The sequence below is a fragment of the Phalaenopsis equestris genome, unplaced genomic scaffold, assembly GCF_001263595.1.
Source record: "Phalaenopsis equestris unplaced genomic scaffold, ASM126359v1 Scaffold000002, whole genome shotgun sequence".
NCBI classification, from domain to species: Eukaryota; Viridiplantae; Streptophyta; class Magnoliopsida; order Asparagales; family Orchidaceae; genus Phalaenopsis; species Phalaenopsis equestris.
The window spans coordinates 4095764-4110367 of record NW_018164444.1 but is presented as its reverse complement, the minus strand read 5'-3'; the positions used below and the strand labels follow the sequence as shown (position 1 = coordinate 4110367).

Genomic DNA, 14604 nt, shown 5'->3' with positions numbered 1-14604 from the left:
TTCCATGCTTTGATTTGCTTTTTGTGTGATATTATGACCAAATTCAATCTTGACAAGCTTGCAGAACTTTAGAAACAGTATAAAACAATTTCAATTGAAAAACCTCTTATTGCTTGCTGTTAAAGCAGGGCTAAAGCTTAAGAAGCACAAGAACACAAAAATCAACAACATAATCATAACGTACTGAAGACAAATACCTCATCCATCAGATGATTTCAGATGCAAAAGTAGGAACAAACTGATGATTTTTCCAACACGATAAATTTAAAGAAGTGGTCAAAAATAGATTTTGTAAAAAATATAATTCAAGAGAAACGAATACGCAAAAGCCAAATTTTACAAAATGTTGAGCATTCTAATTGGTAGGCATTAAGCAGGACTTAACTTTTGAAGGGATAAAGAAACCAAGCTCAACAAAAGCAGCAGGGAAAAAAAAACCTTTGCACCAATCCAGAACTACAATGGTGGGCTCACCTGAAAGCTCATGGACTTAGAGACTGGCGGTGTATCTGAAGAATCCAATCAGAGTAGTTGCTGCCACCTGCAAATTGGTCCTCGACTAACTTTGATATAAACAAGATGCCTTCCCTTGGTTGTTCGCCTTGCCTTACTACATGGAGGAGTTGATAATATGAAGGATCGCTATTCCTTAATTGTCGTAGAATCATCTTTATCTTTCTTGTGACATCATTGTCCTGTTCACAGAATTGAACCTGGGAGAAAAGAAGGGTAAGCAAAGAAGAAATATGAATCATACTGGTCATCTCAAACTTCATGCCGGCAGAATTACTAACAATACTTGAAAATTACATTTTATTGTCATTCCAATTATTAGTCTCTTTAACATAGTGAATTATATGAATATAGTACATGATATTTGGTGAATATCTGAAAATTTGCGACTCCCCCAATATCATCTCAATATCTAACAACTTTTTGCAACTTTGCAATTTTCATGTGGCAAGCAGATGTTAAAATTATCTTTATCAGACATCAAATATATGGGAAGTTTAAGACATTGCACACAATTCTAATGTATTTACTTATCTCACACTCAAAATTTTATCTTCATATATATAACACTGCTTTCAACCTATGTGTGAAAAGGTGCATTTTATTTTTAAAAAGTGGTAATAGTGTTTTTTTTTATGTGATATTAAAGATTCGAGTGCTATGAGTGTAAATATAAAAGTTTAGGTGAGATATGTAAATACACAAGAATTATGTGCTATATATGTAAATGCCCCACAATCCTACCATACTGAGTGTACAAACTCTATAGAAGCTCAATTTTTGATAAGCATCATTGCATCATAATTTAGCCAAAGCAACTTTGATTAACAAGTAGCACAATTACAAACAATTATTGAAACGTAAAATGTGGCCATTTCACACGACACAAGTTTTTCATTTAATTAAGAAATGTTTATAATCATCTCCATGCCTCACTCTCTACGATAACATAGTGCGTCATAAATCATGACTTTTGGGAAATGTTACCTCTTTGCCATCCATATACCATCTACCATAAAAGATTCTTCTTTTTTTTTTTTTTGCAATTTTTTAGTGGCGCAAAACAAAAGCAACAAGAAATATATGGCATGCAAGGCTGGTGTAATATCTTCAAAGACATGATTTGGAAGATTCACTAATGTAATGATTGACATGAGATCCAATCAAAATAAAGAATAATATCCACAATTTGAGAAACAAAACTGTAAGGGGAGTCTCAAAACTACTAATTTGTGTCACCAATATCATCATGACGGGCAGCAATTCAGAAAGAATGGAGACTTCAAGAAAAAGGCTGCTTTAAGAAGTTGAAACCAAAGAACTAAGCTAAAATACTTGCTTGGCATTTAAGCTGTAAACTCCTGATAAAAAAATCTTTATATTACAACAAAATTATATAACAGACCTATTGAAACAAATAAGCAAATCCAGATTCAAGTCAATCAAGAGACCCATGGAGTTTAATCATAAATTTGGAGATGCTTAGAAGACACAAAAGTAGAAAAAAGTTCCCATCAAACTGGGAAGACTTATCTACTTGACACAAACTAGACTTAATATTAACTATATTATCATTGTGAAAAATTAATTCATGCATAATCTTAAAACATCGCACCTTAGGGCAGTGCATCAAATTTTAGAATATCAAAACTGGACCCCGAGTAAAGACTATTATTAAAAAAAGATAACATTTAACACTAAAGGCCTAAATAAATGAAATTATACATGAGTTTACTCAAGGATATCACAAATTATTAGAAGACAATCTCATAACTCAAAGAAAATAAAAGACTAAAATTTAGTAGAAAGATTTATAGCAGAAATCAAATTTAGTTGTCGCTAGGAATCTGTAAATTACTATAGCTAAATATTTTATTTTTTTAGAAAGATATAAAAATTGAATGAAAAGATCCTATAAACACTGTTGTGATAGCATATCAGCCATCACTTTCTTCAATATCCCAGAGCAACATGCAACACCATGCATATTTTAGTCAATAAAAATTTTATAAAAATAAAGCCTGATCGTTGTTTAATTTATACACCATTTGTTACCAAAAGTGAAACTCACATTCATACCAAAAATTTATCAATAGTAGTCCTTCCAAAATTATCAACAAATTTGAAATTGAAAACAAATATTATTCAATTGAAAGGGAGTGCAAAATCATTCATATAATTATTGCCCAAAATATCAGCCTATAGATCCACCTCCCAACCAGCGCTCCTTTGGTACCATCCGCCACAATCTGTCTACCTTATGTTCTCCTGCACTACATCAAGACTACCTTATGTTCTCCACTAAAGCTATTAATTCTACTCTTCCCTTCAAAAGTTCACTACCACATCATTGATCCGTTAGTTAATAAATAAAACCTCACTAATTCGAGAGGGCTCTTTGATTGTAACTAACTGTATAGAAAATATTTGTCCTTGATTTTATATTTTTTTCTACAAAATATTTTCTAAGGATTGTATAAATACTAGATAAATATTAAAATGAAATTCCTTTAATTTTTTCCAATTCCTGTCGGAGGAGGGAATATATAAATAATACTTTACTTCAAATCATAACAATGAAAAAAGCATCCTATACTCTATTTTCATAAATAAAAAGCACAATTTAAATTAAAATGAATATTATCTTCTAATTTAAATCTATTCTCACCATTTAAATTAAATGTAAAGTAAAAATTGTCCAAAAAAAGATAATTTCAACTTTCTTCAAGTTGAAATAAACTAAATCAACAAAAAAATGATTAAATTCATGAATCGGTCTGATTTAATATAGACTTAGTCTAGCCATGATTCATGTATTATGCCAATCTGTTGAAATATGTTCTTTAAGGCCGAAGCACTTGTTTTTAGGGAGTTCGATTATTGTACCCTTTTAGTAGATATTAAACAACTTTACCAACTCTTAATGTGTGATCAATGAGTATTCGTAGGAGGTTGATTACTTTAATGAACCAAATATTTCTGAATGTTGAAAGAACCTATAATGATTTCACAATAATATTCTTGTCCACCGTGTCATTTTGTTTAGTAATAGCAAATAAAGCACAAGAATAATAGCATTATTCATAATATAGAAGTTTGACCGAAAAACATAGATGAAGTATTAGATCTGAACAGTTAAACAAAGAACTTCGATTAAAATTTTAATGCAAATCAATCAGATATCCATTTGAAACCAATTTATTAAGTGCATTGTGAAGGTTAGAATATGATGCACGAGCTTATTAAATGTTTCTGGAGGAAAGCATTTTGATTTATTTCTAACAAGTATAAAAATGTCTTCATCAATACCTGCTTTTTTTTTTTATAAACATCAACTATAGCTTTATATTCTCACTTTGATTTAGAATTTGTAATTTTATATTAGCATGGAATGTATGTATACACTCACAAAAAAGGTGAACCAAATAGAAAATATGAAGCATGCTGTGTAATGATATACTATCTACCGTGATACAAATCATAAACAACTTCAAAAGATTTCTTTGTATTGCAATGAATAAAACAATTGTAAGAAAACTATGCAACTGAGAAACAATAGATCATTTGTTAAACTATTAATTGTTATGTCAGGGAATCCTTACCCCAATTGTGTCAGGATGGCATCAAAAACATTTTATTTATTTAAGATTAATACAGCATAAACTCTTCACATACATAGCACTAATTTCAAAGTAAATTAAATGGTTTTCATGCACATCCTGATACAAAATTATATCTCAGGACATCCCACACAATATTTTATGTTACTAAAGGTAAAGTTAGAACTATAAAGGCGTGGGCATGTTGTATAAAAAAAATAATCTTAATCTATTAGAATTAAATGAAAATATGATACTCAATAGGACACAATGGAGAAGAAGAATTCTCGAAGCCGGCCCCACATAGTGGAATAAAGGCTCATCGCTGTTGGTGGTGTTGTTGAAATCATCAATCAAACACTATTGTAATCATTAATTAAACTTATATTGAAACTACTTATATGAAAAGCATATGTAAATTTTAAAGTAGTACCAAATAATTTAAAGTTCTCCAAAGGTAACTAGCAAAACTTAAGCCATAATAAAAAAAGTATGGAACTGTTGCAATCCGTGTAATCTAATAAATGCTTCAGAAAATAACCTTGATTATATGTGAAGCATCAACACTTCCAAAGTAAACTATAAAATGCATTATCCATAAAATCAATATTTATGGATAAACCTAGAATGAAATCCATATTTAAATCTAGAATGAAATCCATATTTAAATCAATTCATAAAGCATATGAGGTAGGAAAGGAGGGCAATGTCAAGAGGGTTGTTTGGTAGCCTTGCATAAAGGGCCCTTGCAACATTGTGAAATGAAAACAAAAATCTTGCTTTATGCAAGACAAAAAGAAATACAAAGAGACTAACATATGTCATCCTGTCTCGCCAAGCTGTTAGTAGACCATCATGTAATTCTCATAAAAAAAATCATGAAGTGAGGTGTTGGGGATGCATGATACAGAACACTTAAGCAAGTGAAGTGCTACTATATTTTGCCTTTACTACAATGAAATACAAAATAAAAGTCAAGACATAAAAGATAAGCATTATATAATCCATCTATTCCAAGACCTTAACATTAACAACAGTCAACAAGGCATCAGCTGCTTTGTTGTCAACAACAACCTAGTTTCTAACTAAAAATGAAACCGCGAAGATATACAACCGCCTTAACAAGCCTAAAGCTAAATTTTCTTTGAGATGGTAGATACTTCAAAAAATCATTATCAAAATATCCCACGAATTCTCCTAGTGCCCAAGTCTTTGAACCAAAGAATAAATTCGAAGTCGTGAGTTGTGTATTTTCATATTGTAAAAGTCAAATTTTTGTTGAAGTATGCAATTGGATAATTTTCTTAGCTTGGCAGGCAGCCAACGACAACACTTGAAAAATTACAATATGCCTTAAAAACTTTTGACAAGTTTGGTAACGTAAGGATTAGAGTGAAAATCATTAGTTTTTTAATAGTATAATGGCCTTTTATGAATGCGTCCAATAAAAGTTCGTATGATTAAGTACATTAATTAGTGGAAAATAATGTTTGCTAAACCTCTTCAGACTTTATGATAGAAAATCACTAAACCATTAAACCTTGAATATAAATGATGGACTTAGGTCAAGCCTAATTTTGATAACCTCTACATTATTAAAATCTAAAAAAAAAACAAGAGTAGAGACCACGAAACCTAAGAAAATGACCTTAGGTTGAATAAATGAACACTTCTTTAAAATGATAGGACTTTTAGCACAACGTATTATTAAAAAATATGCACAAATTACTCAAGTGATATGACTCAATATTGTTAAAGATGAGGGTAAAATCAAAAAATACTACACAGAAGTTGCCAATATGTGGACAAAGAATCAGGTTTAAAAACATCATAAAAGTGCTAGGTGCACTTAAAAAACCAAGTGTTATGAAAAGCCATTCTAAAGGTTCAACAAGAATCTTAAAAAGAATTTGTCACTCATCCCCATATCCAAGTCTAATCTAGTAAGAACCAATCCAATGATCTATCATAAAAAAAAAATATATTCAGATGCCGAAACTAAATCAAATATATCATCTGCGTAAAAATGAAAAATCTTCTATGAATAGTGAGTATGATACCAAGTGTCATCCTTCTTAGGAGCAACAAGGGCTGGAACTTTATACAGACAAAAGGCTTTTCCTAATGAAGCATTTCTATAGTAGCGCATACACAATATTAGTTCCACATGCTTTAAGATTGATATAATAATAAGGAAGAGTTGGTAATCGAGCACCTGATAGCAAATTTATTACACGTTGACATGTTTTTTTCTTGTTTTGAAAATATTGTTTAATTTTGAAGAGTTATTAAACATAACTCTTTTTTTTTTTTTTTTTGAAAATGTTGTTTAATTTTGAAAAATGATTTTGCTTTGAGAACAAATTTGCAACCAGATATGGGTGATATATATTAAAGCAATAGTAAATTACAGTAATAAAAAATGACAATAAATAAATTGTACACACGTACCTGGCGTATCTGCTGTTGTTGTTCCTGCTGCGTTGTTAGCTCATAAAACATAATATATTTACAAGAAATTTAAATAAACTTGCGGGGAAAATAAACAAAGCAAGGAAATCCAACACGAAAGTCGGAAAAAAAAAGAGTCGTAGAAATCACAAGCAAAAGAAATCCGTTGTCACATATGGAAGACCAGGACTAGGTGTAAGACATTGATAGAAATGGGGGCTCAGAGCTGGATTATGTTCTTCCCGACCTTGAATAAGAGCTACCAATCCGATAATCTAGGGAGAGCAGTCCTTAACCTCAATCCAAATAATTAACCATTGACTTTTATAAGTTTTCATAGAAAATTTCTTTGATTTTCATGCAAAAAATGTTGTTCAAGTCTTTTTTTATGCAGAGTTCTTTTTAGCATGTAGAAGAGATTTTGTTTTATTTTTGTAAATATTTTATAAGGTCGTATAGTCCACATACTAGTCACTCTAATCGTGCTAGAACTACTAGCAACCTAAGAGTTCCGGTGGCAACAATCCCATAAAGAGTCGGCGAATAGTATCATCGGTCCTAATCCTCTCCTCTCATTGAAGGTCCTTGAGGTGGGTGATACTATTCTAATAATCTCACTTCGTATCCCTCGTTTAAGCACACATAAGCAATGTCGTCATCGCCCTCGCCACCTAGACCCTAAATTTATTCTAGTCCGGTGATCCATATGTGGCATCAAAAAATGTTCCCAATTGCAAGGAGGATTGGAGTGTAATGTTCAAGCTCAAATCCTGGTGCATCGAGTTTCATTGTGGGTTAAGTCATGGCGTGAATTTCACTAATTGATTTAATTACGGAAGACATGTGCCACATCTTGACGTATCCACATGTTTAATGTTTTAATCAATTGGTGAATTAAGATCAAGTGTCTAGTTTCATCATTCATTTGAAAATTAGGTAGATGAACTACCACTTAGGGTGTGCTCATAAAATCTAGGAAGTCTACACTTTAACATGTGCTTGAAGTGATTTAAGGTGTTTTGCCCACAATTAATTGTTTTCCAACTAATCCTCAAATATCTTTAAGTGTCTTCCAAATAATTAAATCAGAAATTCTCATTTTGACTTAATCATTCGAGCAAAAGAAGCAAAACAAAATAAAGAAAGAAGATCGATCCACCCCCAAAACTAGCAAACCAAAAGCGGGGAAGTAGAAAGTGAATCGGTCGTAAAAGCGCTTCAATTCTTTCAACAACTGTAATTAAATCGACTCTCGAGAAGAGTGCTTAAATTTGTTCCAAAACAGTGTTTTGATCGGCCCAAAAGTCTTTAAATTCAGTAGGAAAAAGAGAGGTCCAAAAGTCATAAAATAGACTCAGAAAAGTGTGGACCAAAAGCCATGAGATGGAATCAAGAAACGCAACCCCTAAGCCGCTAGATGAACCCAAGAAGTGCAGCCCATAAGCCACTAGACGAGCCCAAGAAGTGCAGCCGGTAGGCCGCCAAACGGTGCTTATAACATATTCCAGAGCCCGACAGCGCTTATACGAGCTTGAACCGCCCCAAACAACAGCTTTGACGCTTCTTACAGCATCCCCCAACAATCGACAACTCCAAACAACAACCTGGACACTTTCTACAACCTCCTACAGCAATCGACAACTCCAAACAGCAACCTGGACACTTCCTAACACACCCTACAGCGATCGGCAACTCCAAACAACAACTTTCTTACAGTGATCGGCGACTCCAAACAGCAACTTATACACTTCCTACAGCCTCCTACAACGATCGGCGACTCCAAACAGCAACCTAGACACTTCCTACAACCTCCTACAGCGATCCACAACTCCAAACAGCAATTTGGACATTTCCTACAGCCTTCTACAGCGATCCACAACCTCAAACAACACTTATACAACAATTTCTCGGCTCAAAACAGCATTTTTTAACTCCTCAAACGCTAATTCATAGCGCTGCACAACACTTAATTAACTCACAAAACATATTTTTAGAAGCTCCAAAATCAGTTCTTAAATGAGGAGCAAAATCTGCATTCAAGGCTCCAAAACGGTACATAAACTGCTTCAAAACAGTTCGCAAATCAGCATCGAAGTAGTGCATAAAACCCTCAAAATCAGCTGGTAAACCAGCCCCAAAACGACCCCATGCAGCACCAAAAACTGCACTCAAACCGTCTTCCTGATTGCATTTAATTGGCTCAAAACCAATACTTAAATGGGTAAAAAACAACATTTTCAACTCTCTCAAAACGACGAAAGTATGTGGTAAAAACACTATTTTCAAACCCCTCAAAACAACGAACGTGTGGGAAAAAAAAAACAGCATCTTCGACCCTCTCAAATGACCATAGATATTATCTTTTATAAACCTATGATAATCCATAAAGTATTTCTCCACCAAATAACCCAAGCAACCATATCTTTATTTCATGAGCATATGATTCTTTCATAGAAAAAAAAAACGAGATAAAAATTGCAGCCAAACATTCATCTCAATGGACATATTGATTATAAAGAAACGTTTTCTCATTCTTAATGATAGATTTATATAAGCGCAGTTGATTAGAGAATAAAAATTAAGCAATCAATTCAGGAAGATTTGTAACATGAAAATCACTAAGATGATGAAAGAAAATAAACAAACAAATGATTCTGCATTCTGATTTTTTTTGCATAATTCCTATAGGCAATAAAATATAAAAACAAAGAATTATTTGCCTCTTTCAATCTCAAGTGATACCTCAAACAAAAGTGGTGAGGAAGGAGGAAGTCGACGACTTCGATCGAATGTGGGAGGCGTTCGATCGAGAGAGCGGCGAGCCGAGAGAAGGGTGAAAGCCGAAGCAGGCGAGGGAGAGCTTTCGGCTGAGAGAGTGAAAACAGGTGTCTCTGGAAGGAGGGAGCGGGAGAGGCGAGCGAGAGTTCACTTTGCAGAGAGGAGAGGGAAGCAGGAGAGAATAGGGGAGGCCGATGCGGGTGAGCGCGGGAGAGCTTCTGGGCGAGCGTGAGAAAAGAGTGGGTGAGGGGCCGAACATGTCGAGAGCGGGGAAGAGGAGTTCGCGGTGCAGAGGGAGCTGAGGTTGAGCGAGGGCGAGCGGTGCAGAGGGTGGCGAGGTTGAGTGAGTGCGAGCGGTCTTCAGTTTGTCTGGGAGAAGGAGGCGAGGTCGAGCAGTCGAGAGAGCCTGGAGAATGATCGAATCGAGAGAGAGAGGGGGGGGAGCAAGCGAGGGATGCTGTCGAATGAGGGCGAACAGTGCAAAGGGAGATGAGGTCGAGAGGTCGCACAGTCGAGAGGAATCGAATGCGGAAGAGCTGCGATTGTCGAATTAGGGCGAACGATGCAAAGGGAGGCGAGGTCGAGCGAGGGCGAGGTTTGTTCGGCATGGGGAATAAGCGCAGAGAGGTGAGCAGACATGAGCATATGAGGGACCGAATGAGGAGTTATGTCACAAAGGATAGGAAGCGAATTAGTATATGCAAAATTTTGAGGGAGTCGTTATGAGCATTGACGGGGAATTAATTTGTTTCCATACGTAGAGGAGACTTAATTGGAAAAACTTAACGCTTAATTATATTCAATTATTGTGGGATTAAATGATATATTTGAAATTTGAAATTTGTGAGCCGAGGTAATTAGCCCGCATCTAGCCCAAGTTGAACCTGAGTTGAATCTGATCCGGGCCCGCGCCCCGCTAATTAAAAAAATGTGCATCGATTTTCGTGCTAATTGCTCGCGTGCGGAACCACAGTAATATTGGTGTCCTTTCTAGCTAAAGTCGATGCACCGGACGCATCTGCGCGGTCTGTTTCGTCATCCGGGGTCGTCTGGACAAGTTTGTAGACTATTGGGCAAAAAATGTGTCAAATTTGATTTCTTTGAATTTTTTGTCGTGACAGGTCATTTTGAAAATTGACTTCAGTTTAAATGTCGGTGCAATGTGTGAATTTTGGTGTTCGCGTTGCCGAGTCATGGAGGGTTCACATATGGCCGTCTGATCTTGTAGGAACTCATTTTCGGGTCATCTACATGTTAGTCCTTAGCCCTTGCACTAAGAGTTGAGTGCTTGAGACTACTCATGTGAGGTCTGCACAAAAATGAGTCAAGATGTGGCTCGAAGTTCTATGGGGGGTGGGCTCCATTACTAGTCTGTTGGGATGGTCAATAAAAAACTCCTAAGGCTAAATTCTAGGTTCTGGGAGTAGGAGACTAAAACCTCACTGAAAATGAGATCAACATGATGATAGATTGCACCCCTCAAAAAATTAATGTAACAATGACGCAGATGCAGTATTGGATGCCATTAAATTTAAGGCGATAATGTTTGAACATTTAGTTAGTACTTGATTTTCATTTCGCTTACAATTTTATTAGCAAGGACAAACAAAAAATAGGTGTTTTAGCAAGCCGGATGGTTTCAGCCTCATATCAGTGCCCTTAAATTTAAAAGAATAACATCATCCTCACCATAATATATAACATCTGTATCATAAAATCAATTGTGACTTAGCATATATTAGCATCATCTACAAGAATTATGCCGCACCATGTCATATCTGAATTATATTTAAATTATAAAATGACTGAATAGGTACAAGGCATCTCTCAATACTAATGAGAGAAGTTTTGTTAACCTATGTAACATTAAAAATGAATTGAATGGGACTGGACCTTAAAATCGAATCTTGACACTATCTTTATAGTGAATAACTTGCATCTTTTGCCATTACAAGAAGAAGAATGCATGAAAGATTGAGTTCTCCTCAAAGTGTTATAGCTAACAATCATGCATATTAAAAACAACGAAATAAACTTGAGATTTATCACAACTAACTGTGATCAGTTTTGCAACACAATTATATTCTAAATCCTCAAGGGCCAAGATCCTACTTATTATGCTCATTCCCGGGCACTCAAGGGCCCAAGCACGATGAAAGCATTAAGGTAAGAGATGAACTGTTTTATAACATGTAAAGCATATTGGTCCATTCAAAATTTTCTGCTAGTGCTGTCTTATTGGAGCAGTAGTAACAATCAAAGAAAGTATTGCAATGTCAATCATGAAGGATGGAAATTAGGCAGCTATATTAGGAGGTTCTATAATTAGGAGCTTCCTTATTTAAATTATTTTCAATATCTTTATTCTGATTTATTTCCCTTTTAGCTGAATATTTAGATTGGGAAAGTGCATTATTAAGTTATTTAAAATAGATTATGCAATTTTTTTTTAAGACTAATTTGCTAAACACTTGTGTAGAGCTTTTGGCTTTGCAACATGAACTCATCTTAGATCAACCATCCCAACAACCTCTTAGCCCCTACTAAGGCTATAAACTCACACTACTGAGTTCGGCGTGTAACTGGATCCTATTTGTAGGATATGATTGGTAGCATCTGGATCAGGACGCGGGTCCTACTTGTAGGCTATGATCGATAGCACCTGGGTCGTGTAACTGGATCCTATTTTTGGGTTATGATCGATAACATTTGAATCGTGTAACTGAAAGCGGATCCTTCTTGGGGCTATAATTTGAATTTCTGGACGACAATGATAAAGGATTTCTTGTTTTTCTTTGCTCAAATCATGTTATAATTCAGGAGTTGTCTCTGAGATATCGACATACTCGATTTCAGGACTTTCGGCTTCAGCACTCACGGCTTGAGGATTGTTGGTCCCGACAGTGTTATCAGTATTTTGCTAGCAAATTGATGCTTCTTGATCAGTCGGCATCAATTTGAGGGGGAAGTCAATCAGGAAGAACGGAAATCACGCAGCTACATTAGGAGTTTTCTATAACTAGGAGCTTCTGTATTTAAATTATTTTCAATATCTTTATTCTGATTTATTTCCCTTTTAGTTGAATATTCAGATTGGGAATATATATTATTAAGTTACCAAAATTAAATTATGCACTTTATTTTGTATCTAAGATAAATTGTAAGATTATTTTTTAATGGAATAAAAGCAAAGAGTCTATTCATGATTCAGCCTATTTTTCTCAAAACTTTGACATGTAATACCCAAATTTTAGCAATTACAAGTAAAACTTGATAATTGTAAAATGTATCCCAAATTTCGTATCTTCGAAATTTGATCAAGTCAATTTTATAAAATTTTACACATCAAATCAATCAATTTTGTACATAGCACCAAGCATGAATTTTAAATGAATGAGAAGATATAAAATTATTAAGTTATAAGTTTAATAAAAATTAATTAAACTGAATCAATTCCCTAATCTCTCCCAAATCAATGTAGCCACCACCATTCCTTTGAGATTCTCAACCATGGGATGGTTCGAACGGTTGAGATCCAATGTTGTGTCCCCACTTCCCTCTCCTGAATTTTCCCTCATGCTAGAAGCTTTGCTCAGTTCCTCTAGCAAAGCAAAGCACAAACAGAGAAGGGCAGGTGGCGATCTGGGAACCGCAACTCATGACAAGAAGTTTCAGGGAGATTTCAACAAGAATAAACTCCATTTCTATTAATACTTCAGGCATTCATTTCCTTCGTTACATTTTTATTTTGGCATTTTCTATGAATTCAAACATTCTTTGTGAGTTTCGTGCCACTATAGCATTGCGGAAACAACCACAAAACTATAAAACAGAGAGCTACGTTCTCCGATAGGTCTATTTCATGAATATCGGGGAAAGATTAAAGTGAGGAGAAAAAGGACAAGATAGTAAGTCTTAGAGAAGGGTTAGTTATGCTGACAAGTCTTTTGATATAAGAATTCGTAAATGAGTTATGTTTGGGGTTAAATTACGAAATAAGCTAAGATTTTCGGGAATCCTGAGATGTTAGCAAATTTCATGTTGTTTACACTAGACGATTAGCTTGGAAAAACTCATTGTAGGGTTACTTTGTTGATTCGGATAAAATAATCATATGCTAACATAAGAAAAATAACTTGCTGTAGGTTCCCATGTGATTATGTGACTGAAACTAATGCATCTAGAATTTTCTGTATATTATGGATGAATACCAACATAGACTATATGGATGCAAACTTGATTTATCATTACAATACGTATATACTTATTATGTTATGAATATGATGAACATGTTTATAAAATCATTGTTTGAATGTATTCTTATGATTCATGTTTATGCTATGCGAAATGCGTATGATAAGGATTGCTACAAAAATTATGCTTTAAAAAATGTCACAAGTGATCTTATAGGTAGGTTATTACATGAATACTTGCAAACATGGTCGATTGAAAACAATGAGATTCCCGACTCCCGGTATTCAGACGGAGACAAAACTCCGAGACCGTTGAGATTAGATGGGGATAGAACATAGGGAACCGTTGATAACAAAAGGGGCTATTGATAATTGCTATGTGGGGGGGGAACCTTAATCAATAGTTAATATAGCATTCAGGCTGGACTGAAAACTCATGACAAGACATGGCATGAAAATAGTTTAGATCTATAGAATTATAAATGACATTCTTATAATTAGCTTAATTATTTTTATGAATGTACTTTTAATTATACATGTATGGATGATTACATATTTTATACAACTGTCATGATTTTTATATTACATGTCTTTTCTTTTACATGTTTTATACGATTATAGCATGTTGTGACATGTGTTGTGAACATGTACACGAGTTACATATGAGCATACACTTTGTTTCTTTTCCGTCTATACAATCTTATTTAAGCCTTGATTATTTTGTCGAGTTTGTTGTTCCTCACTCTACGTTGTTCATTTTTCATGAAGTGGTAAGTAGCACCAGGGTGAGTAGCGAGGTGAGTTGTACATTTTTTACATTTCATAGTTTTGAGAGTTTGTACGGACTTTTGAAATATACTTTTATTATATTGGATTTAGCAACTCTGTGTGTGTATATTTTTTTTTTTTTTTTTGATGATATAATATTTCATGCTTCCAAGTATATGTGAGCTTGAATGAATTATGAAATGAAATGTGACAATTTAGTTAAACTGGTTTATTACTCACTAGATCCTGATTCTGTAAGTTATAACGAGTGCTGGTGAGAAGTTAGTCTGATCGAATCGTCC

General features: G+C 34.4%; 1 protein-coding gene across 3 annotated transcripts in view; it reads right to left on the bottom strand.

The window, feature by feature from the left end:
* Positions 1-263: 263 nt before the first annotated feature.
* The window catches only part of LOC110028933 (protein transport protein Sec24-like At3g07100), a 54614-nt gene continuing 40273 nt past the window's right edge, over positions 264-14604 (bottom strand). For all 3 annotated transcript variants that reach the window (XM_020731007.1, XM_020731024.1, XM_020731015.1), the window contains exon 13: positions 264-713. In XM_020731007.1, the coding sequence (XP_020586666.1) occupies positions 483-713 (231 nt within the window). In that variant the 3' untranslated portion in view covers positions 264-482. The remainder of the gene's footprint in view (positions 714-14604) is intronic.